The sequence below is a fragment of the Pteropus medius genome, unplaced genomic scaffold (assembly GCF_902729225.1).
Source record: "Pteropus medius unplaced genomic scaffold, Ma_sr-lr_union100, whole genome shotgun sequence".
NCBI classification, from domain to species: domain Eukaryota; kingdom Metazoa; phylum Chordata; class Mammalia; order Chiroptera; family Pteropodidae; genus Pteropus; species Pteropus medius.
Window position 1 is genome coordinate 6,513,351 of NW_024349801.1, and position 22,532 is coordinate 6,535,882.

The 22,532-nt window shown below is 40.1% G+C and overlaps 1 protein-coding gene across 1 annotated transcript in view; it reads right to left on the reverse strand.

Moving 5' to 3' along the window:
- CDH13 (cadherin 13) overlaps positions 1-22,532 on the reverse strand; it is a 967,094-nt gene that overhangs the window by 353,243 nt on the left and 591,319 nt on the right. Inside the window, exon 6 of the mRNA XM_039888803.1 lies at positions 6,584-6,728. Within this exon, the coding sequence (XP_039744737.1) occupies positions 6,584-6,728 (145 nt within the window). The remainder of the gene's footprint in view (positions 1-6,583; positions 6,729-22,532) is intronic.

Genomic DNA, 22,532 nt, shown 5'->3' on the forward strand with positions numbered 1-22,532 from the left:
AGGTAGAGAGAAGGCTATGAATAAAAAAGATCCAGGCATTCTCCCCTGGCTGGGTATCCTTTTAACAGAATAAAAGAGTCCAAGCATTCTCCCCTTTCTCACTAAGCCCTGTGGTATCTCGAAGGCTCAAGTGGACCGGCACAAGTGGGCATAATATATGCAATGGTGTCCATCAGGAGGGGCTGGAGTATAAAGGAGAGAAAAACTTAGTGGCTATGACAAGGTTTTGATTGGCGTAGTTTGGAGTGCCTGTGAGACATCACCCGGGGACCCCCAGACATAGCTAGGAGCAACTTGGAGATTCAGTTTCGTGACCAAAGTTCAGGTAACTCAACACTTTTGATACGCTTTATTTCTGAAATTTTCCCTTTGGAAAGGTGACTCTGATTGTATTACACAATTCTTTCATAAATTTTGTTTTATGATCTATGGCACTGAAGTGATTTGTACTGTAATTCAAGTGCTGCCTAATTCACTCTGAATGACACTGCAGCATGTTAATGATATCTGTTCCCTCAGCTAAGACTCTAGCAATGACTCCAGGAGAGAGAGCAGGATAAACAATCTCAATCTTCTTCCTTGACCACAGAATCCAGGGAGGATTCTAGAGCAGGGCAGTTTACAACCTACGGATACAGTTAGTGAAATGACTACAAAAACTTGGAGATATTGGACATAATCCAGAAAAAGAAATAAACAAAAATGCCACTAGTATGCTCAGATGTGAAAACAAAGACTACCGATCTTTATGCACGAGCTTAGCCAAGGTACAAATACAACCCTCTGAAGAGAGGAATCACCCCCAAACACATTAAATGTAATAGCATTTATACTATCCCATCAATTCCCCTTTTATGTATTTATACTAAGGACGTCGTCATGCAAGTAGCAAGAGATGTGTTCTCTCCTATAGAATTGATTATAAGGACAGCTTAAATCAACAGGGGATCAGCTAACTAGATGATAGTGGATCAAGACCCCAGCAAACAGCGATGCAGCTTGATATGTACTGACTTATGAAAATGTCCATAGGATCCTGCAGATGAAGAAAGTGAGTCACAGAAGAGAAAGTAGAACTTCACTTCTGTAAAACTGCGCATGTGCACCCTTGTGTGCAGACACATGGAGGGAGCCTTGGAACTCTTCTCACCAAGATGGCAATGGTGGTTTTCTCTGGATGGTGACTTGAGGGTTATCTCACTTTTTTCACTTAAAAAAAAAAAAGCTGACTGAAAGGTGAATAAAGAACCCCAAATAGCCACGTGCCCAATATTCCAGAAGCTCATGGGATTGGCTGGGATAGTTGAGAATGGAAGAAACTACAATGTAAAAGTCCAAAAATATCAGTGAAGGAAAACTGGGTAGTTGATGAACCAAAAAGCCACACTGTGGTTACTGCAGGAAGTAAAGTAGCAAAAAAAGTGACAATAAAAAGGACTTTGCTTCTATGTCATGCTAACAAACTAAGGATTTATACTGTGCGAGGTCTCAAATATCACCCATCAAATATCACAATCAACTATCTAGATGAAGCTGTTTTGGAAAATAGCAACTGTCAAGCAAAACAGCTCTCAGGCAGCCATTTATCCCAAAGGCCACTTGATTGGCTGTTTTCCCTTATGTCTGGCATGGTAATCTGTTTAAAAATTAAAGTAACTGAATCTTGAAGAATGGAAACTCAGGTGAATCCTAGAGGAAAACTAAAGGTCATGACCCCCACTCTCCTCAGAGCACCTTGTCAGGGAGCCTAGCTTCCATCTTCCTTGAATCATGCATATTGTGGGGGTACCTTGTAGCACTCGTCACATTTCAATTCTTATTTGTTGCCAGTCTCCCTGTCAGAAGGGAATAAGCAGCATCTGGCAGGTTGACAGCTGTACCCTCGGAGCTTAGAACAGTGCTGGCACAGTGTAGATGCTCAATAACACCACTGGACAGAAAAAAAAATAAATAAAGGGAGCAAGAGAGGAAGCGAGAGAGGGCAAGAGTCCTTAGGCTCTCAGTGTTAGAGGATGGGGATTTAGCTGCTGATCTCTGCTTCTCTCCTGCTTCTCCTCAAGAAGCGTCAGCACACATCTCAGTAATTAGTCTCTCTCATGAGTCAGAACTTGTACCTCTAGGACCTGACCCCTATTTAAAGAGAAAGATCAACATCACATTCATTTTTCTCAGTCATGAAGTTTGAGACTAAGCTATTTCTCTTATTATCTATCTCCTTCCCCTGACATCTCTCAAAGCCGCCCCACCATCCAGGTGGTCAGTGTCATTTTCCCAGCGGCCCCGGCTGACATTCAGGGTGGCCAAAAGCATGGAGGGAAAAGCATAGCTGAGGCCAGCCCAACGGCAAGCTCCTGCGCCTTGTTGAAAGCCTGCCCCTAAGCTGCTAAAACTCAGTTTGCCCATTTTCAAAGCTTGTTGAAAGTGCCAGAGAAGTCAAGTCCCTCTGGGGATGGCTCTGATGGATGTGGGGGATAGGTGTTCCAGCTCCCTGGCCCCTGGGTTGGGATAATGCTAATATGTGTGTTTTACGTCATTTCCTAGAGCTTTCCCTTTCCCCCATCAAGAGATCACGATTGTCTACTCTGCTAGCTGGAGTAATGTGGCATCTCAGATTGGGTGGCTTCCCTTCCCTGGTATTCTGCGCCTCTCAGGTAAACCGGGTGCCCTCAAACCTCATCTCAGAGTCTTCTTCCGGACGATGTCCTGCGCATCATTTCTCATGGTTAGCCTTTCTCCAAGGAGCCCAGAAAACTACCAGTGGCAAAACACTGGGAAGTCGATGCCAGCCAGCACTGTGGGGCCCCGGCATGTGTGCTTTCCAGGAACTTCAAGTTTTCTAGTCCTCTATCCCTTACTCATGAGGTCTTGGCATGCCTGAAGCATTCAGAAAAGATCAGACTCACACAGAGCTCTGGCTGGCCCCATGGACCAGGCAGGGTCTGGCCTTGGGTTCCATAAATCAATGCCTTACGACTCCGTGAAAAGAACAGCTCATAATGTGCAAAGTTCAAAGACTATTATTTTCTGTTGATCTTTCTTCATCCAGTAATGATTCCCCAAAACACAACCTTAGAGTTTAGTGCTGAGCAGCTGGAAAAGGTCTCCCGTCTGCACATACAGGTAAATATAGGTGACCTTCCTCCATTATAGATTGGTGCCAATGGCATCCAGGTACACTGGAACATGAAAATGACACTTGGTTTGTTGGGAGATGAATGCTCCTTCACGCCAACTGCATGTCCCTTTGCCTTCCCTTCCCTAAGGGGTATGTTGCTGGAATAATAAGAATAATTGCAGCTTTAACAACACATTGGCATTTCCTGGACATATATTATGTTCTAAGCCCTGAGTAAAGCATGTTGTCTCATTTAATCCTTGCATATAGTTCTCTAGGGTAGGTACTATTATATACCCACCTTGTCTGGACACGATGTGATTGAGGCTTCTAGAAGGTTCAGTAACCTGCCTGAGGTCTTACCTTGTTAAAAAGCTGGGCAGAGCATCAAACCCAGCTCTAGGCCACAATGCTATGTGCAGCACCAGTTACATGATTTGCAAGGCTCGGTGCCAAATTAAAATGCGGGCGGGCCCTTGCTCAACGATTATTAAGAATTTTAAAATGGTGATGGCAAAGTGTAATACCAACCATGGGGCTCTTCTGAGCATCAGGCTCTGGGAAGCTATACAGGTCACAGCCCATGAAGCTGGCCCTGGTTATGTGGACTCAGAAGAAAGCGATGTAAGTGAGGACAAGGACCCCAGTGTTTAACTGTTTAACCCTAGAGACTGAGCAATGATTCACATATATTAAAAGTGATTCAATGAGCCTAGATATTTGGTCAAAGAGCTGGTGACTTTCTGTCAGGAGCTAAGTCAGTTCATCTGACAGAAATGCATAAATATTTCCCCTCAGCTGGGCCTGAAAAGGGTCCATGGTGAAGAATGTAAGAGAAGGTAATTGACTCCAACATGGTACATGAGAAAGAGCCTGTGCCTTGAAGCCAGAGATATGACCACAGATTCTGGCTTATCTACTGGCTTGTGATGTTGGGCATGCTCCTGAGCCTCTCTGGGGTTCAGTTTTCTCCTATGGATAATGGAAAAATGGTATCCACTTCTCAGGGTAGGGAATGGCATAGCGGAAGAAACGATACAGTGTCTATAAAGGTCTGGGAACACATGAGTGCTCATTAAATGCTACAATAGTTTAATGGCTGTTTTCACCATGAAGTTTGTGAGACAGTTGAAAGAACACATGATTTGAAGGTAGATGATACAGGTTGAGTCCTAGACACTGTCCCCCATCTATTATTTATGTGAACTGGGCAAAGTCACTGAATTCTTTCCAGGGTCAACATCCCATTCTGTAAAATGGATTAGTACAATGTCAACGACACATCGACACATCGGATTCTATGAGCTACAAACAAGCAGGGCATTATGGAAATAGAAGAGGTGGCCATTCCTACAACCAGTCTGGTTTGTTGCGGTAACTCACAAGGGGGGAGGGGCATTGCAAAGGAGGATGCCGTCTCCTTTCTGATTCCCTCTGTCCTCATGGATGCTTTAGGGGTCATTTTGTGTGAGCTCTCCTACAGGGCGCTAAGTGATTTTTCCTCTAAAAGCTTTCCACAACATTTCCACATTCTTAACCCAAAATTTGACTGACCCCATTCCAATTCCTGATTTTATAGTCAAACTCAGAGGATGCTGAAAAAGAAATGATTCAGGCTAAATTCTACATTGCTGGAATAAGCTATTCCATACTGATATCCAAGCTTTTATGTATTTTTGTAGGATAATTCCAATCATAAATAGAAGTTTGAGATGATTTATGTTTTGCTGGAGATGCTTCCATCCTGATTTGCTTTATACTTTTAGAAATGCAATGTATGTAAAGGATTGCATTTTTCTTTGAAAATATGACACGTATATAAAACAATAAAATTTGAAATTCTTTCTGAATCTTTAAGGTAGGGCAAAGTGGGAGGAAAAGTGGACATCGTCTAATCATATACACACATAATATACAAAGACATGCACATGCTCACAGCCGCCTCGAATGTCACCATTGTCATTTACATTTAGAACACTTTTCTGGCTCATCTTGGATTCTAGTCACTCACATACAGTGCCCGGTACCACAGATGGAAACCGAGAATCATTTTTCTGCTCTGCTCCAACTCCAGCCTCTTTAATAGCTTTCCCCGTTGGTTCTCCTAACTTGTTCTGAACATCGGCTTGCATCTTAACATCATTAAGATTTCTGTAAACACCAATCCCAAATTCCAGGGTCTCTCTCACGAGGGCCTCTCTTCATCAAAAGCAGCCTACTGAGAGGTGCCACAGGAAGTTCTACCTTGAAGTGATCTGATCCACCTGCACCTGCCCACTCTCCATCTTTCCATGGCTATTCTCACCCCTTTGCCTCCACTTGCTCCCCTAAAAGCCTTCTGGCGCACAAACGGAATCCCCTCTCCTTTTTACAGAATGCACTCAAATCTCAGAAAGGAGAGGGTCTCCTGCCCCTGGGGATCTGATGTAGTGCATAGATACCCAGCTCCTTGAAGTTGAAGGGAAGTTTTAGCACCTTGCATACAATTATTCACCTGGTAGTCTAGGCGGGTTACCAAGACAACACTGCCAGAACCTCATGTATCTACATGTTATTGATACATCCCTTGATTCAGCCAATGTGGGGAAAATAACCAGCCAAAGCAGTTCTTGGGGTTCCACCTCCCATCTGGCCCGCTGAACGACTCTCTTATTTTGTTTTGGCATAATCTAGACACAGCCACAGTGATATACTTAAAATGGTGTTTTTTCACTTGAATGCATTTTAAAGTTTAAAATCAAATTCCAGCCTTATAGGAGAGATTTTTCTACTTTGTTCTTCACTTTCTCAAGTGTTAGACTTAGGAGTGACTTCTACTGCTGGTCACAGAATGCTTTAATTAGTATCTGTTGGGCCAGAAAGGGATATCGAAATTGTAAAATCTTCCCTGACAGAAAGCTTAAACTTGGGAAAAAGATAAAAGGAGCTCTGTAGCAGCTCTGAGTCATTTCCATAACAGTAGGCACAAGTATTTCCAGAGAGAGAAATAAAATGTCTTGCTTTTGGCCCTTTGACTGAAGACAAAGGTTTCCTGTGCACATCTTCTAAGGAATGGGGAAAAAAAGTCCTACCTGTTTTTCCAAAATTAAAAGGCGGTTCTGAAAAGAAATAACTGAGGAGCTTGCAGTGGGGACCTTAATTTCTTCGTAGCTCCGCTGCACTGCAAAGTCCAGCCTTGTGAGCTACACATTTCCAGAGTGTCCAACATGCATTAAGACTTAGATGTCAGTCATCCTTGAATGATCACCTTCAGAAATAGGGGAGGCATTTTCCTAGCTTGCAACTCCGCAGTCATGTTCTGAGCTGCATCTTTCCAGCTCTTGCTTCTATCAAGGGTTAATAATATATCAATATTGATGCACACCAACGGTAAGTTGGAGTGGCAATAAAACAGTCTCTAGAATCATCAGAGATCAGAGTATGCCACTTCTCAAGCCATTATGCTAATGATAAGCCAACTTAACATACCTGTAGGTGATCCTTCCATGACATGGCCAATGTAGGGGCCTTCTTGAAAGATTGGTCTGTTGTCATTCTGATCAATCACAATGACTTCCAGTGGGACCGGCCCCTCGAGAGTTCTGCCATTGACATCAGTGGTCTCCACAAATAGCTATTGGAGCAAAGACAATGGGAGAGAAAGATGGCATTAATTCGTTATGAAAATCGAAATCGTGTTCTCTGGAGAAAATAGGTTACACTAGCAATTTTATGAGACTTTGGCAATATTCAAACTTTGGTTGCAGTGAATAGTCACTGGGACTAGAAGGGAAACTAAACATTAGAGAATAAAAGACAAAGATCAATTCATGTTAGATTCTCCCTTAGGAAATTTACATTTAATTTATCCGATCTGCAAAGGAAGTCCAAAAAAAAAATGCAAACACTCACAATCAGCCATAGCTAAGAAAATGTGTTTATGTTGTTTGTTTTTCCAACATCATTATGCTTAAAAGGAATGTTATGCTAATAAAAATAATTGACTAAGCAGTTATGAACAGAATGTATTAATAACGGAAAGTGTTTATGGTAATGTTTAGAAGAAATTCAGGTCAGTGAGTATGTATAGAGAGCCTTCTGGAGGCAAGGAAGGCATTTGCTGGGTCCTGAATGAGACCTCAAGATTCCTGCCCACCAGGCCCTTATAATTTATGGGGGAATTTCATAATTCCATGAAATACTTCCATATAGAAAGAGCTATCTTCGGATCTTAAGGATGAAGAAAATAATAGCATAAAAACATTAGCTTTATTGTTTGTCTTGGAAACAGGGAATAATGTCATGGCATTTTCAGTGAATCATAATAACCTTATGCTCTCATTTTCTGAGCCTAATTCAATCTCGATTTAACTCAGCGGTGACAGTAACACTTCTCCTTGGTATCAGTGGAGGTAGTTGAGTGTTTCAGTCAGAAAAAGGCCTCTAGAGTTGGAATACTTGAGAAAGGACCTCTGCAGCTGGAATCCCAGCACATTATTAGAAATAATAACCAATGTTGTCTAGTGCTGTTGACCTAGGTTCTCTCCTGTATTATCTTATGGGATCCTCTCAGGAACTCTATGGCCCTCTTGTGAGGAGGGAATGAAAGCAAACAGAGGTTGTATGGTGGAGTCTAGATTTGACCCCATGAAGTCAGTCTCCAGAGCTTACATTTTAACCGCTATAAACAATGCTTCTAAAGCACTTAATATCTCAAGAATATTAACAGCTGCTATAGTTCCTACTATTATTGCTATCAACACCATTGCAAAACTAGGCCAGATTAGGAAAACAAAAGAGAAACACCTCCGTTACTAATGGGCACGGTTGTGACGGTGTCATAACTGGTTTCATCCCTTTTGGAAAGCGGCGTGGCAGAATTCAACAACAGCTATGAAGAACTCATAGACTTTGTTCTGCTTGGTACCGCTCCTGGTTCTATTTGAGTTAGGTTGCGTCACACATATGAAAATATTCATTGTAGTGTTATTTGTAGTAATGAAAGAACTCTGGCATCGACTAAATGTCCAGTGAAAGGGGACTAGTTGAATAAATGTTTGGGCAACAATATGCTAAAATAGAGGTGTTATGTAAAATAATTATTAAACCTGTTGATCTACTTAGACTATTATGTGAAAACACGCAAAATAGTATGTGCATCACACATATGTAGCATACACATATGGACAGAATTTGAACTTAGTAAGCAAAAATGAAACCAGATGTGCTTGGGTAGATAAATGTATTTTTCATTTTTTTTTTTAACATTATTTCATTCTTTCACTAGGAAATTTACACACACACACACACACACACACCCACACACACACACACAATACACATGCTTTGATTTCTGGGGCAGATAAAATAATGCATGTACCTTAATAAGAAATTAAAGAGGCAGAGCCTTTAACATCTGCACACAAAGGGAATCTTAGAGTTTACTTTTATTCTTCTATGCTGTTTTAAAAGAAAGAAAAAAAAAACTACAAGAATACTGCTAAACAAAGGAAATTAAAACAAAGCCTTGGGGCAATTTCATGCAATAATGAAGGTCTGGCCTTTGTCCTCCCAAAATAGTAAAAGACCTAACTTGAACTTAACCAAAAAATCTATGTCTAGAGACAACACATACCTTGGATCTGAATTTTAAGCTTCCTGTTTGTTCACAAACTGGCCCCCGTCCATGGAGGGCATGGAGAGAACAAAGAAAGAGGCAGGCCACTCCGGAGAGGCAGGTGACAGGCTTAATAAGCAAGGAAACTTACATACGAGGCCTGTCTTGGGCAACCATAAGACAAGTAGATTTTCCGTGCCTGACCACCAGAATCTTAAAAATTTATGTAGAGGCATTAACTGGGTTCCATCACATATACCATCCAGATAGTCTCAATAACACCTTACTCTCTCAAGGCTGTATCTTTGAAAATGGCTCCCACCCTGGGAACAATGGGCATAATGTACATGCTAAGGATGGCAGGTGGAGGGGTGAGGAGCCTCTGACTGCCTAGGTCCAGCTGGTGGGTCAACTGGTAGCCACATCCTCTTGGTGACTTCCTCCAACAATTCCACCTTCTATAAGACTGGGCAGTGTCAGAAACCACAAGTAAGATAAACATGCAAATCTATTAGAACTTGAAGGGGTAGACTCCAGATCCATCTCAACATAACAGAAAGACAGACCGACACTACAGGGATATAATTGATTAGGATGAATAAAAAATGTTGAGCTCAATCTTATAAAATTAATTATATAAGTAGACAGCTCGATAGTATTTTATGTTATAGTACTACCCAGAGTTTGACTCCTGGATTTTTAGTGGAAAACAATATTGTTAAAAGCTAAGACTTAGAATAGCATTTAAAAACAGCAAAGTGCTTTTAAGGGGCATTTATTAATTTTAAAGACAATTTAACAAAAACGCATTGAGGATTACTACATGTCAGTCCCTACACTGAGTGCTGGATATGCATCAGTTAACAGAAGAGACATTCTGGCATGAAGAGACACATGATAAACAATGTAAAATACAAGAACAAGATAATTCAGTTAGAGATAAAGGATATGAAGGGATGAGAGAGGTTGATATATTAAAGCTATATTGTCCAATATGGCCACCACTAGCTCTAGGTGGCTAATTAAATTTAAATTAAATAAAGATAAATAAACAACAAATCCAGATCTTCAGTTGCACTAGACACACTCGAGAGCTCAACAGCCACATGTAGGTGGTGGCTACCACATTAGACAATGCAGATACAGAAACTTTCTGCCATTGTAGAGCCTACTGGACTCTAAAGCAAGGGCTACAGTGTGGTTGAGAGAAAGAACATGTGTGTCGGCGGGGAGAGGCACCTATATTAGATAAAATAGTTTGGAAGGCTACATGCATACTCTCGGGCCCTTCCCAGAAACCACTTATGGTTGAAGTAATATTTCAACTGAGACTTGAATGACAAGAAAGCAGAAGGAGACAGTCATGCAAAAATGCATGGACAAAGAATTCTAGCAAGTGTAAACGTTCTAATCTTGGCATTATTTTAGGGATGGAACTAGTATAAGATGAAGTCACATAATTGGGGCTCCACTCAATTCCGATGGAGGAGACTAACATTTATCCCACTATTACATTCTTTGCATAAACCATTTGGGCAAAGCGAGAAAAGAGGTTGATTCTCTGTGAATTGCTGGGTAAGCCAAACGAGGGAGGGAGAATGACATCACGCTTGTTCCTAACAAAGAAAAACATAGTAGACTGAATAAAATATATAATAGGGAATTGCTAGTGCTTTACTAAGTAGTTCGTGCATTTTTCTAATGGCATATTCACAATGTGGATGAAAAGTAGCATATAGATATGCATGAAGAAGTTATTAGAAAATGCAGCCTTATCTACTCAATCACTTACTGTAAAGAAATGACATTCCAGGGAGTTTGCATAACTGTTCTCATATAAAGGTCAGATCCACAGTTAGCAAATGCCAAACTTTCTAAAGTGGGGCTCTTAAATTTCAAAGGGTACCTCTAATATCAGAGAATAAATGTTCAATGATGTTCTTGCCTTTCTTCTCTCTTCTTAATCGAAATACCCCAAGCACACAGATACTTAGTCTGAAAAGACTGGAACAATGTTTGTTTCCTTTGAGTCACAAGATATAGTCTAGAGGCTGTGTTTGGGGCTCCAGAAACAAAGCAAACTGGAATGCATTCAAAGGGAGGCATTCTCATGCCTGTTCTTTATGTTAACAGTGAGATGCCAATTAGTAGAAACATACTGTGAGAAAAACAAACAGGCGGCCATTGGCAAAAAGCAATGGAATAATTGCTCAAAGGAAATAGAAATCAACCAGCTTCTCACAGACTATCTCCATACCACCTTCTAGGACTTGAGGGCTTCTATTCTTAGTTTGAGATGTTGATATTCTTGGGAATAATGCAGGGTGACAGGGAGGGAAGAGAGGAAGAGAGAGAGAGAATTAAAGAGAAATGAGAAGGAGAAATCTCAACTCCGGGTCTCTAAAACAGTTACTAAGAAATCTGCACTAAAAGTGGTCAGCCTGCTCTTAAGAGATTACTTGTTGGCTCTTAAGTGTTGTTCTAAATTCAAAGGTCTGAACATGGGACCAACAACATAGCATCTAGAGAACTAGTTAAAAGCTCCTAGACAAACTCTGCCAACCCCAAGGGAGACCTCAGAGTGCAATGTGTTTAATGGCTACACAATGTTTCTAGAAATGTTTCTGGAGGCCCAAGGGCCTTGTAGAGCTTGGGAATGGCATTCCCAGGTTCAGATGCATGAAGGTAACTTCCAAAGAGAAGGCAGAGTCATATCATCTGCTAGGAACCTACTGCACTACACTTGGACTCATTTATTACCCTTAAACACACAGGCCAGGAAGAGTAGATGTTTTCTGTGGATCAGTCTGGAGGAGCCTTTGCATGGACAGACACACATATATACAAATGCACATTACACACAAACATACACAGGCATACATACAAACACACAGACACAACACACACACGCAGATATAAAACACACAGATTTTCCATAAAATAAAAATTTCCAACCTTCTGATCTTCAGCTGTGCATAATGAATTCACTTAGAGTGTATTTTATCTGATCACTTTCTGTAAAACTGGCAAACAGAAAGTAGGGAGAATTACTTATATATCGAAAAGTGAAAAGGTGCAGAAAACAAAGGAAAAGAGAGAGGTCCCGGAGGTGGAAAACCTCACGGGAGATGGAGCATGAGGGTTGGGGGCACTGAGTTGCCTTAGTGGCGATGTGATTTGTGGAACCCAGCACTGCAGTGTCGTTCTCTCGTTGTGATATGGAATACCCTTGGAGGGGTAACTAATTTAGCTTTATTATTAGAGGGCCTACGGGTCATCTAGGGAACTTGTTAGGAATCTAATTTAAACCAGCACTTAGAGAGAGTCTGGTGTTAGTGATTTCCTGCCCATGCTTCGGAAAGCTTAGCCCATCATGGAAGGGAGACGGGGACACCACTGGTAGTGGTGAAGGTGGAAGGGAGCCTCGCTGACAGGGCGCACAGCCCGAAAGCCTGAGGAGAGGGCTCCGAAGACTTGTGGAGTGAGCCCTGGACCTGGACTCAGGAGGCAACGTTCAGTCCTCCCCAAGTACAGGATCTAGGCTCTGAGTGAGGCACACATCTCTTTGCACCTTAGTTTCTACATTATTAATAAGAGCTACCACAGCGACTTCATAGGATCTTGGTGCAGACTAAGTAAAAATAACATGTGAAAGTATCTGATATAAAGTGGGTGCTGAAGTCTAATCCAACTCTAACTGCCCGTTTTCAAGAGGCCAGCTTCACCCTTTGCTAGAGAAGGCAGAATATTTTACGTTTAAAATGATTTCATTAAAATATTCTTAAACAGCATTATTGGAGGCAAGGATTTTTGAGTGACTAGAAAGTACGATAAATGTAGTTGCTTGATTATCATTTTGCTCTAAATCTTGTTCAGCTGGGGTCCTTCTCTCAGGGACCAAAGCAGAAACTCAAACAGCACCCACTTTCTCAAATGAAGCTTTCTCTTCTATTCCTAGCCACTCTGTTAACGAGTCCTGTCTACACTCCTGAATCTCTCTTAAATCTACCCTCTTTTCCATCTCCATCATTGCCCCCCGAGATTAGCTTCTGTCACCCCTCACTAGGGTATCTAATGTGTATCCCTGTAACCAATACTGAATGCCACAATCTATTCTCTAAACAGCTTTGTGATGGTTATTTAATGTGTCAGATTGACTGGCCACGGTGTGCCCAGAGTAAACATATCTGCATGTATCTGCGAGGGTGTTTCCAGACAAGATTAACATTTACATCAGTGGGCTCAGTAAAACAGATCACCCTTCCCATTGTTGGGTGGACTTCATCTAGTAGATTGAGGGCCTGATGAGAACAAAAGGCAGAGGAAGAAGGCATTTGCTCCTTTTTCTTTCTGTCTGATGCTTGAGCTGGGACATCGATCTTCTTCTGCCCTCAGTGCTCTTGCTTTTCAGGCCTTCAGACCTGAACTGGAAACTATACCACTGGCGCCAAGTCCCTGGTTCTCAAGGTCTTCGAACTTGGACTGAATTATACCGCCAGCTCTACTTGGTCTCCAGGCTGCAGATGGCAGACCATGGCACTTCTCAGCCTCCATCATTGTGTGAGTCAATGCCTTATAGTAAATTGCTTCATGTAAATATGTATATTTATATATTGTCATTTTTATATTTTAATATTTATATTTATATATTTGTATTATATATATTTTCATAATAGTTATATATCTCCTATTGGCTCTGTTCCTCTGGAGAACACTAACAAGCATGAGTGTCCCCTCTGCGTCCCTGGTGAGCCCTCATTCATCCTTCGGATCTCAGCTCAGACATCACCGGCAGAGAAAATCCTTCATTATCCCTCCAGAATAGCTAGGGCATCTGTGGTTTACACTAAAGGTACCAGTATCTTTTCTTTGTAACGTTTTTACATAATATGTAATCACTTAATTATTTATAGGACAACTCAATTAATGTTTGCTTCCCTATCTGGCCCCATGAAGGCAGAACTGTGGTGGATGTTCTTGCCCATTAGCAAATCCCCAAATCTGACACCCAATGCCTGGCACATAGCAGGCACCTGATTTAATATTCGCTGCATAAATCCCTCTGCTGAAGAGGCAACGCCTCTTTAAGAGAGTAGAGTCCAAAGTTTTGGCCTCAACTTTGGCCATCTGTCCGTTTCTCCATCCCTGGCACTGGAGAGCTGACCGTCAGTCCCAGATCCACCGATCACAGGCCAGTTGACCCTCTGTGCAGCCTTATTTCAGAACAACAGTGGTCGATAATACCTAAGCACAGTAAACTGATTACTTGCTTTGTAAAAGAAAGGAACTAACATTAGTTGGTGTCCCATATCTGACCTTTTTATGCATTGTCCCGTTTGGCTCAAACAACCAGGAAAAATACCTATTTGCAGAAAAACCTGGAGAAACTTAAGTATCTGCTAGTTTGTGATCTTGCTGGGTCCAAACTTAGGTCTGACTCCAAAATTCATGCTTTCTCCCACTATGTTCTTATTTGCTAAATATTTTTTTCACAGACTTTCCTTACATTTTTTAAATTCCCTTTACTAAATGTATTATTTACTTAATAGCTTTGTTTTACATCGATTGCTATGTTTCACTGTTGTCTCATCTGAGGCAAAATTATCTATTAATTTAGAGGCATAATGAGACTATACATTTTTCCTAATAACATGAAAATGCACATTAAAACACACTATAAGCCTCTGTGTATCACAAAACACCCCGTCACAAATGACAAGTTGGGAAATAATATAGTATCAGCCTGGCTACAATATGTTCCCTTTGGGGATGTCACCGACTTATTGAAAAGAAAATAAAAAAAGTTTTCCTTATAAATTTAGCTCTCAAATGACCAGGGTGAATAAGGCTTGGAGGGGGACAGAGTATGCTAGTCACGCCTAACCTGTTTAAAGCAAAAATACTTTATTCAAGGGAGGAGACACGAAGGTCCCGCATGAATGTGAGTTAATCACGCCACTTCAGGGGGCCACGGAAGATGGGTACCAGGTTAGTAGTGCTGATCTCCTGAGTCTTGTTTGTGGGAGAAAACAGGGGGCTTGACCTCTGAAACAGGGAGTAGGTAATGGAAAACCATGGGAGCCGAGTGGAAGCTAGGCCGTCAGAGTAGCTTCAGCTGAAGCACGAGCATAGGGACCCCTTGGCTCGCAGGTTCCTTTCTTCCACTTTCATATCTTGGGAGCATCTCCCCTAGAGGTGCGAACTATTACATCACAACTTGTAAACCGATGACTCTTCAAAGCAATAATTGTACCATAATAATGGAGATGAGTTGTACACAATGCAAAACAAGAATCCTTTTTGAACCAAGCAGGAACATAATGAACCAAATTACAAAGCATGTGCAAGCTCGCTGGCCTTCATATCACAACAATCTATTGACATCTTGCCCTTCATTTGGTTCATCTTCTCATCTGCTTATGAAAGACACAATTTAGTCAGACAAAATTTGATACTGCAATCTAACCCAGAGGGGAGGAACCGATGAAAAACAAAATGTGCTACAGGGTTTTTTGGGTGAAGGCCAAAATGAAGAAGCTGCTCTGAAAAGCCTAGACACACACACACACACACACACACACACACAGTAATAACATGAGATGACCCAAGCAACAGATGTCAAACCCAGATCAGCTGAATAAGAAACAAAGCATGACATACACAGTCTATAGACTCATGAGTCATTTTGAAGTAAAACAATTTAGAAACACTTCAACCTTTTTGAACTCTGATGATTCTGCTTCAGGCAAATATTCATATGAAATAAAACACACACACGCACAGAGTAAATTACTTATTTGAGATGATGTAGGCGACATCTGATTATCCACATGTTTTATGATCACATAAAATGAAGAGAATACATGAGCTATGACTCTAACATAATGAGACTCAGTTTCTCATTTGGACATAGATGTCTCCGACCCAATTGAATGTGTTCCCTCCAAGTTATCCCTTTGGGGCACCAAAACATGTCTTGACATGGATGCTGTGATCTGTACCATCTCTGAAATAACTCTTTAGGAACTTCTACTGGACCAGTTTAAAAGTCACAAGGATGAGTCTCATTCCTTTCGTTCCAAATATCATTTCTCACAATAGAGAATAGTTAGAATACTAGAAATACAAAATGATAATTAGACTTTCACCGTATGCAATTAGAGATACACATGTCTAACAAATATTGGACATCTCTAGTTAAACACGGCTATAAGTGCAGATACAGAGGCTCGAACAAAACCTTGAAAAATAAGATGCCAGCATTTGTCTTCCTAGTGGACAAAGATAAAAAAAAAAAAAGATGAGACCCAATGATCGTGAAAGCGCTGTGTGTGACATAAACACTGGGTCCCATGCAAGGGGAAATTCGACTTGATACGATCTCCCTGGAAGGCAGTTTGGAAGTATAGATATGTCTTGAGAAACTCAAAGATATTCAACGGCTTAAAAAAATCTGTAAAGAGTCCATGGAAATAAAGAAGTCCACAGAAATTTGTATGAAGTATGCTCTTATGAGTCTATTTGTAACAAATTATCTTTAAAGGTTGAAAGTGGTTGGAAGATTTTTTAAAACAGTAGTTTCCATTACGGATATAATGTTTGTTGTGATAAGAAAAAGAAAAAACGAATCCTAACTTATTTGATTAATGTGAAACTCAGATTGCCCTTACTTTTTGCATCTGAGCTTACATGTTTAATTAATATAGTACCATATTCATTTATTGTAGGCTCCTTTGGTAGAGACTTATGTATTCTGCATGTAGATGAGAATATGCTTGTGGCCAAAGTAGATCATAAATAACTCAAAGGCAAAGACACTATTTTCTAGGTATTCCTTCTCTACCTAATTAAGTCTTACACAGAGAAAGCACCAAAGATATTTTTCTTGCCTTTTTGTTTGCAATTCTCACATCCTTCTACCTCCCAACACCTCACAGAGATCGAACAAGTCTTCTCTGCCAGACACCCTCGCTGATCACTGAAATTACACTAGACTTTAAATCAGAAAGCCTGCCTTCAAATTTCAGCTCTGCTGCCTATAGAGCGGCTGTGGTCAGCAGTGTAATGGCCTTCCCAAAAATTTTTAGGTCCTAACCCTGGAACCATATGGATACATGGTGAAGGGGAATTAAGGTTGGAAATGGAATTAAGGTTGATCTATTGACTAGAGAAATTAGCCTGGATTACCCGGATAGGTCCAAATGTAATCACAAGGATACTTGAGGGAAAGGGAGAGAGAACAAGATCTAAATGATACGACATGAGAAGGGACTTGAGAAGCCATTGGTGGCTTTGAAGTTGGAGGAAGAGGCCATGAGCCAAGGAGTGTGGGCAGTCACTAGAAGCTGAAAAGGCAAGGATCCTCCTCTGTAATCCCCAGAAGTGAATGCAGGCTTGCTGGCACACTGATTTTAGCCCAGCGAGATCCATGTTGGATCTTAAACCTACAGAAGTGCAAGATCTAGAATTTGTTTTTTTTTTCAGTTATTGCATCTGTGGTAACTTGTTACAGCAGCAACTAGAAATTAATACTGTGGCCATATAATTTGTTGTTCAAACTAGAACACATTTTAGAATGTAAGAAGGTACTATGAACAATTAAGCCAAAACAACAGGTACATACTAAGATTGTCCTCAGGAAGCCAGGCCATGAGGTGAGTCTGTCTTATTAGGTGACCTCAGTTTCCACGTATCGGTTTGCACATGTAACAAAGGCGTTTTGAAAATCATTCTCAGTTACTTCTTTGTTGTTTTTGGTGTTAAAAGAATAAAAAGATAAATGAGCGTATATAGCACAATTCCCAGAACATAGGACATTCTAAACAGAGGTTTGTTAGATCAGAGGAGGGTTTGGTGACTTCGGCATTCATTCACTCCCAATAGACCTTTATTTAGATTTTTGCAAAGGCGAATGTAGTACCCTCAATTCAATTCTTGCTTGTCAGTCATTACCTCTTTGAAATTGCTTTTCTATTACAGTAATCCAGATTTCTCTTTGACGTCAATCACTGCATTTCAAGTTATTTTTTCTCAGCTTTATTCATTTATCAAAGTTGAATTTCATTATGAACCAACTCCTGGAGAGTTCCCAGGGCAAAGACACTTTTAGCCTCTGCAATGTTGCTCCGCCTTCGTTTACACAGCTCCCTGTGTGATTTCCCCCTCGATGGACCGGACGTTGTGTTTACAACTCTCTCTAAAAATCATCGAAGGGACAATAAAAGTTCCATACTTGTTAGATTATTAAAGATCTTGATACTGTTACTGAATGTTCTTTGAAAAGCTTGCACTGCTTAGAACTATAGTATTCCCTTTGTCACTTTGAAATTTTACTTTTAAAGTCTGTTTTCCCCCAAATATAACGAAAACATTTTTTTCCTTATATATGTATGCTCGCTCACAACCACATTGAACTTGGAAGGCGTTTTTCCTCTAACTCTTGATTAATTAACAATTAATAAGTAGCTTTAATTATGTGGAAAAAATCTATGCAGAAATTCAAAATAATTTTATTTAAGCAATTTGGGTAATCTCAGTGAGCATCTTCTACCCCAAGAGGGCGCATAGGCTAACATTTTAAATTGGTTCACGTAGAATTTATATAAATCATGGATGTTGGAATTATGTCAGATTCATTAAGAATACCTACAAAGGTTAAGGGGATTTTTTTTTTCAAAGATGAGGAATATAATACTTTCGAAAACAAAGCAATAGGAGAAAATTTCTGGGGGTTTTATTTTCACTTGCCTTTCTCCCTCTCCAAAAGAGAAATTCACAGGAATAGAACACAATGCATTACTTTTAAAAAAAAATCTTTGCAGTTCTAAAGTCATTTTGTTAAGTATTAAAATGTATTTTATAAAACATGTTCTCCGAAAATTAAGCTTGATGTATAAAAATTTAAAGTATAGCCCATAAATTCCAAGTAGATTAACGTATTAGAAGAAAAAAGCCATTGAATATTTATGAAATAGAGTGAGGAAGACTTTTCTAAATTAGTAATAAAAGCATAACTTATGTGAATTATTGCGAGATTAAACTATTTAAGTGCATATTTTTACATGACTCAAATAATCAGAAACTGGAGAAAAATATTTGCATTACATAAAACAGAGGCTTACTAAGCTGAATATAAAAAGAGCTGGCTAAAAATCAATAGAGAAAAAAAACGAAAATTAGCAGCCCACCCCAAAACACAATAAACATTATAAAATTAAAATGAGATAGATTTTTGCTTATAAAACTGCCAAAATAATTAGAAAAACTTAGTAGTTGGTATTCGGCAAACATGTGAGGAAAAAAAATCTCATTCATTACAGGTGATAATAAGGTATCTTTCTTAAAAGCTATCTGTCAATATTCCATTACAAGCCTTGAAAACATGTGGTTCCACTTGTAGAAATTTAGCTTAGGGGCTATATGTATGTGTGGGGATGGAGTATTTAGTAACATGTATATTCATTTCAATTATTGCTTCAAAATAAGGAAAATTCTCAAATAACACAATGTTCTAACAGGATATTGATGAAATTAACTATGGTATCTGTAAAGAAGAGAAAACCACATTACGGAAACACTGTAGGGAATGGAGAAATGTATTAATGGTGTGGTTGGTGTTCATGATATGAAGTAAAATATGTGGCTGCAAAATGGTATGCGCTGTATATGCAATTTTTGAAAAATAGACAAAGACATTATAGTATTAAGATTATACTAAAATATTAGCAGTGGTTTTATTGCAGGTGATTTTTTACTTTTCTAGGTTTTATGTGATGGGCATATGTTAATTTCAGAGTTAAAAAAGAATCTACAAAATTTAAAATCGTAGCTTATTCAGACTGTGACTACAAACCAGCTATAGTTTATTACAAATGGGGAGCTATAGGAGCCGGTTAAACTTTAGGACGTCTAGCGTCTCTTTGTATTGATTAATGAGAAACGAGTGAATATTAGGTATGTAAGAGATCACTAATATTACAGTAGAACACAGAGTGGCTGGCTTTTTAGTCTTCATGGGTTTCTGATTTTAAGATAAAAAAGAGTCTCAATGCACTTGACAGAATTTTATAATATGAAACTTGGTCTCATCAGCTTTATTTTCTGAACCATCACTGTTATCAGTGTCTGCTTTTTTCTCTGAAGCTTCACTTTTAAATCTCACTGATGAATTCTGAGAACCAGGAAAGAGCTGACGTTCCAAGCATAGACTTTAGATTCAGGAAGACTTGGCTTCAAGTCCCAATTTTACCCCTTATCAGCTCTGTGATTTTAAACATATTCGATTACCTTCTTGAATCTCAATTTCCTCATCTTGAAAATGGGAGAGTGGGTCCTAGCTCACAGAGTAGTTGTGAGGTAAAATACATGATGTTTATAAAGCAGTTAGCAAAACATCTAGCATATAACAAGTACTAAATAAATCGCAGCTGCCAGGAACCTTAAAGTATTTTCCAAAGCAAGAACACTACCTCCATAATGTCCTGCCACTGATTAGCATTCAGTCTCAAGCATTCAAGGAAAGTCTTCGATAGGTTGCAGAAGCCACTGGTAGGAAGCTGGAGCTCATTTAGAATACAGAAGAAAAATCAGCCTCTTGGTGCCACGTTCTCTGTTGGGATCTCCATGTGAGGAATGGATTTGGCTAATGTCATGGGCCCGCCCAGATCTCTCCTTCCTTCTTTCCTTGCTCCCAAGCTGTTCTAGAACTAGTGTGATCTGAAGAGGGCAGTCAGTGCCCAGCTCCAAGCCACCTTCTGGAACAGCTTGAAGAGGAGGGCACAGGTTTGACAAACTTATTGTACATATGACCCTTGCATTATAGGCAACGCAAATATTCAGACCATCTGACTTTCATCAATGCCAATATGCAGCTGAGTTGTCCCCTTTCATCCGTCATATGTGTTTCCTTAAACATTTCAAACTAAGACACTGTCTTTGTAAGACAGGAATCAATATTAGCTCCTAGGTGAACGGTGATATAGTTATGACAATGAAACAGCCTGGTGCCCATCAATCTGATGAGGCCCAAGCCTCTTTACCCACATCCAGCCCATCCGCTGGTCTTGTCAGCTCTACTTTCTCTACCTGGAACCCGACCATCTCCCACAATCTGTTGTTTACTCTCCTGGCTAAGCCACTTTCTCTCACCCATGTTACCACGAGTATCTCTCAATTGCTCTCTCTGTTCCTGCTCTTGCACCCACACCCTATTCTCACACAAATTTCCAAGTTATCTTTAAAAATGTAAACTAGACCTTTCACTCTTCTGCTTCCCAACCATCTGACATTAATTTTATGCTAAGTCCTCATAGTGGCTTATGAGCCCTTGGCGTGAACCTTGGATTTTCCTTGACCACATCTTTCTTCACGTTCCTGGAATCGTTCCATATACTCCTTGGTGTTGTTCAAACCTGCTAAGTTAATTTCCATTTCAAGGTCTTTAAAGACATTGTTCCCTCACTTATAATGCTCTTTTTCAAGGAGTTCTCATGGCTTGCTCCTTCATTTCATTCATGTCTTTCCTTAACACAGAGGCTTTCCTTAATGACTTGATCAAAAATAGTCATCCTGCCATCAATGTCCATCCCTTATCCCTATGTTGTTTCACTGGCTCTTGTTGTTTCGCGCCTATCATGCAGCTATTTCTTTAATGTCTGCCACCCCTACTAGAATGTAAGCCCAGGAGGACAGGAAAGTTGCCTGTCTGGTTCCCACAGCACAGAATGGTGCCTTTTATATAGTAGGTTTTCAATAAATGTAACAAACGAACAATGGATAAGCTAAGGACTTTGATTTATAAGGAAGTTTCTTTTTTTTTCTGGAGGACAAATCAATAGACAAGAAAAAAGTGACACCTGTCTTTAGAGAATTCCCTGAGGGTAAACTCAGCTAAAAGGCAATGCATTAAGGATTCAACAAAAGCACTTTCTGCCTCTTTCAGAGGAAGAAACCAAGTTCAGTGAAGTTGTTATAACCGTTTAAAGTGGGAAAACGTATTTTACTTGGGACTATTGTTTGGCAATGACTGATAGAATATGATTTTGTTCTGACACACATATTACTAATAAGCATATTTAAATGAAAGAAAATAAAGGAAGTGGAACTTAATACAAATTCTAGCTCACCAAAATGATCCCAACTGTCCTGGCCTTTATAAATGAAGCAATACAAGTTACAGGAATGAACTCATATTTCTTATATAAATCCCCCTTTAGCATTCTTATAACTCTAGCTCAGCATCTCTTCTCTGATTTTTTTTTTTTTAAGAGTTGTGTACAAAAATGCCTCAAACAGCCAGACATGACTGTGTCGCGATCAGATATTCTGTTAGAGTCTTCTGGATTTCCACCCAGATTGCTTCATCTTCTCTCCTTTGGCCAGATGCCCCCACCCCAGACTGGTGCACAGGTTTTGTGCTTCAGAGTACAGACAGTCCACATTACAATTAGCCTGCATTTGGCTGTGTTCTGGATTCCTCCCCGGCACAGTGTCACCCAGTTTCCTCAAGTACCCTGGCCAGTCCAGCATAAAAGTGCCCGTGTAACTTGTTACTTTGCTCATGCCATTTCTTTCTGTGTGCTTCTGGGCTATGGGAGTATGGACCTACCCACCACTAGATTGTGCAGCATGTTACTACTGTGTAAAGGGTAAGTGCTAATGAACTATAATTTATCTGACATCTCCCTTCTCTTATGAGTTCTGTTGGGTTGAACTACTTGAAGCTGCAAATTTTGTAGGTCAAAGATAATCAACTATTGGTAATTCCAGCTCAAATCTAGCCTGATGTCTGCTTTTATAAATGAAGTGTTCGAATATAGCCAC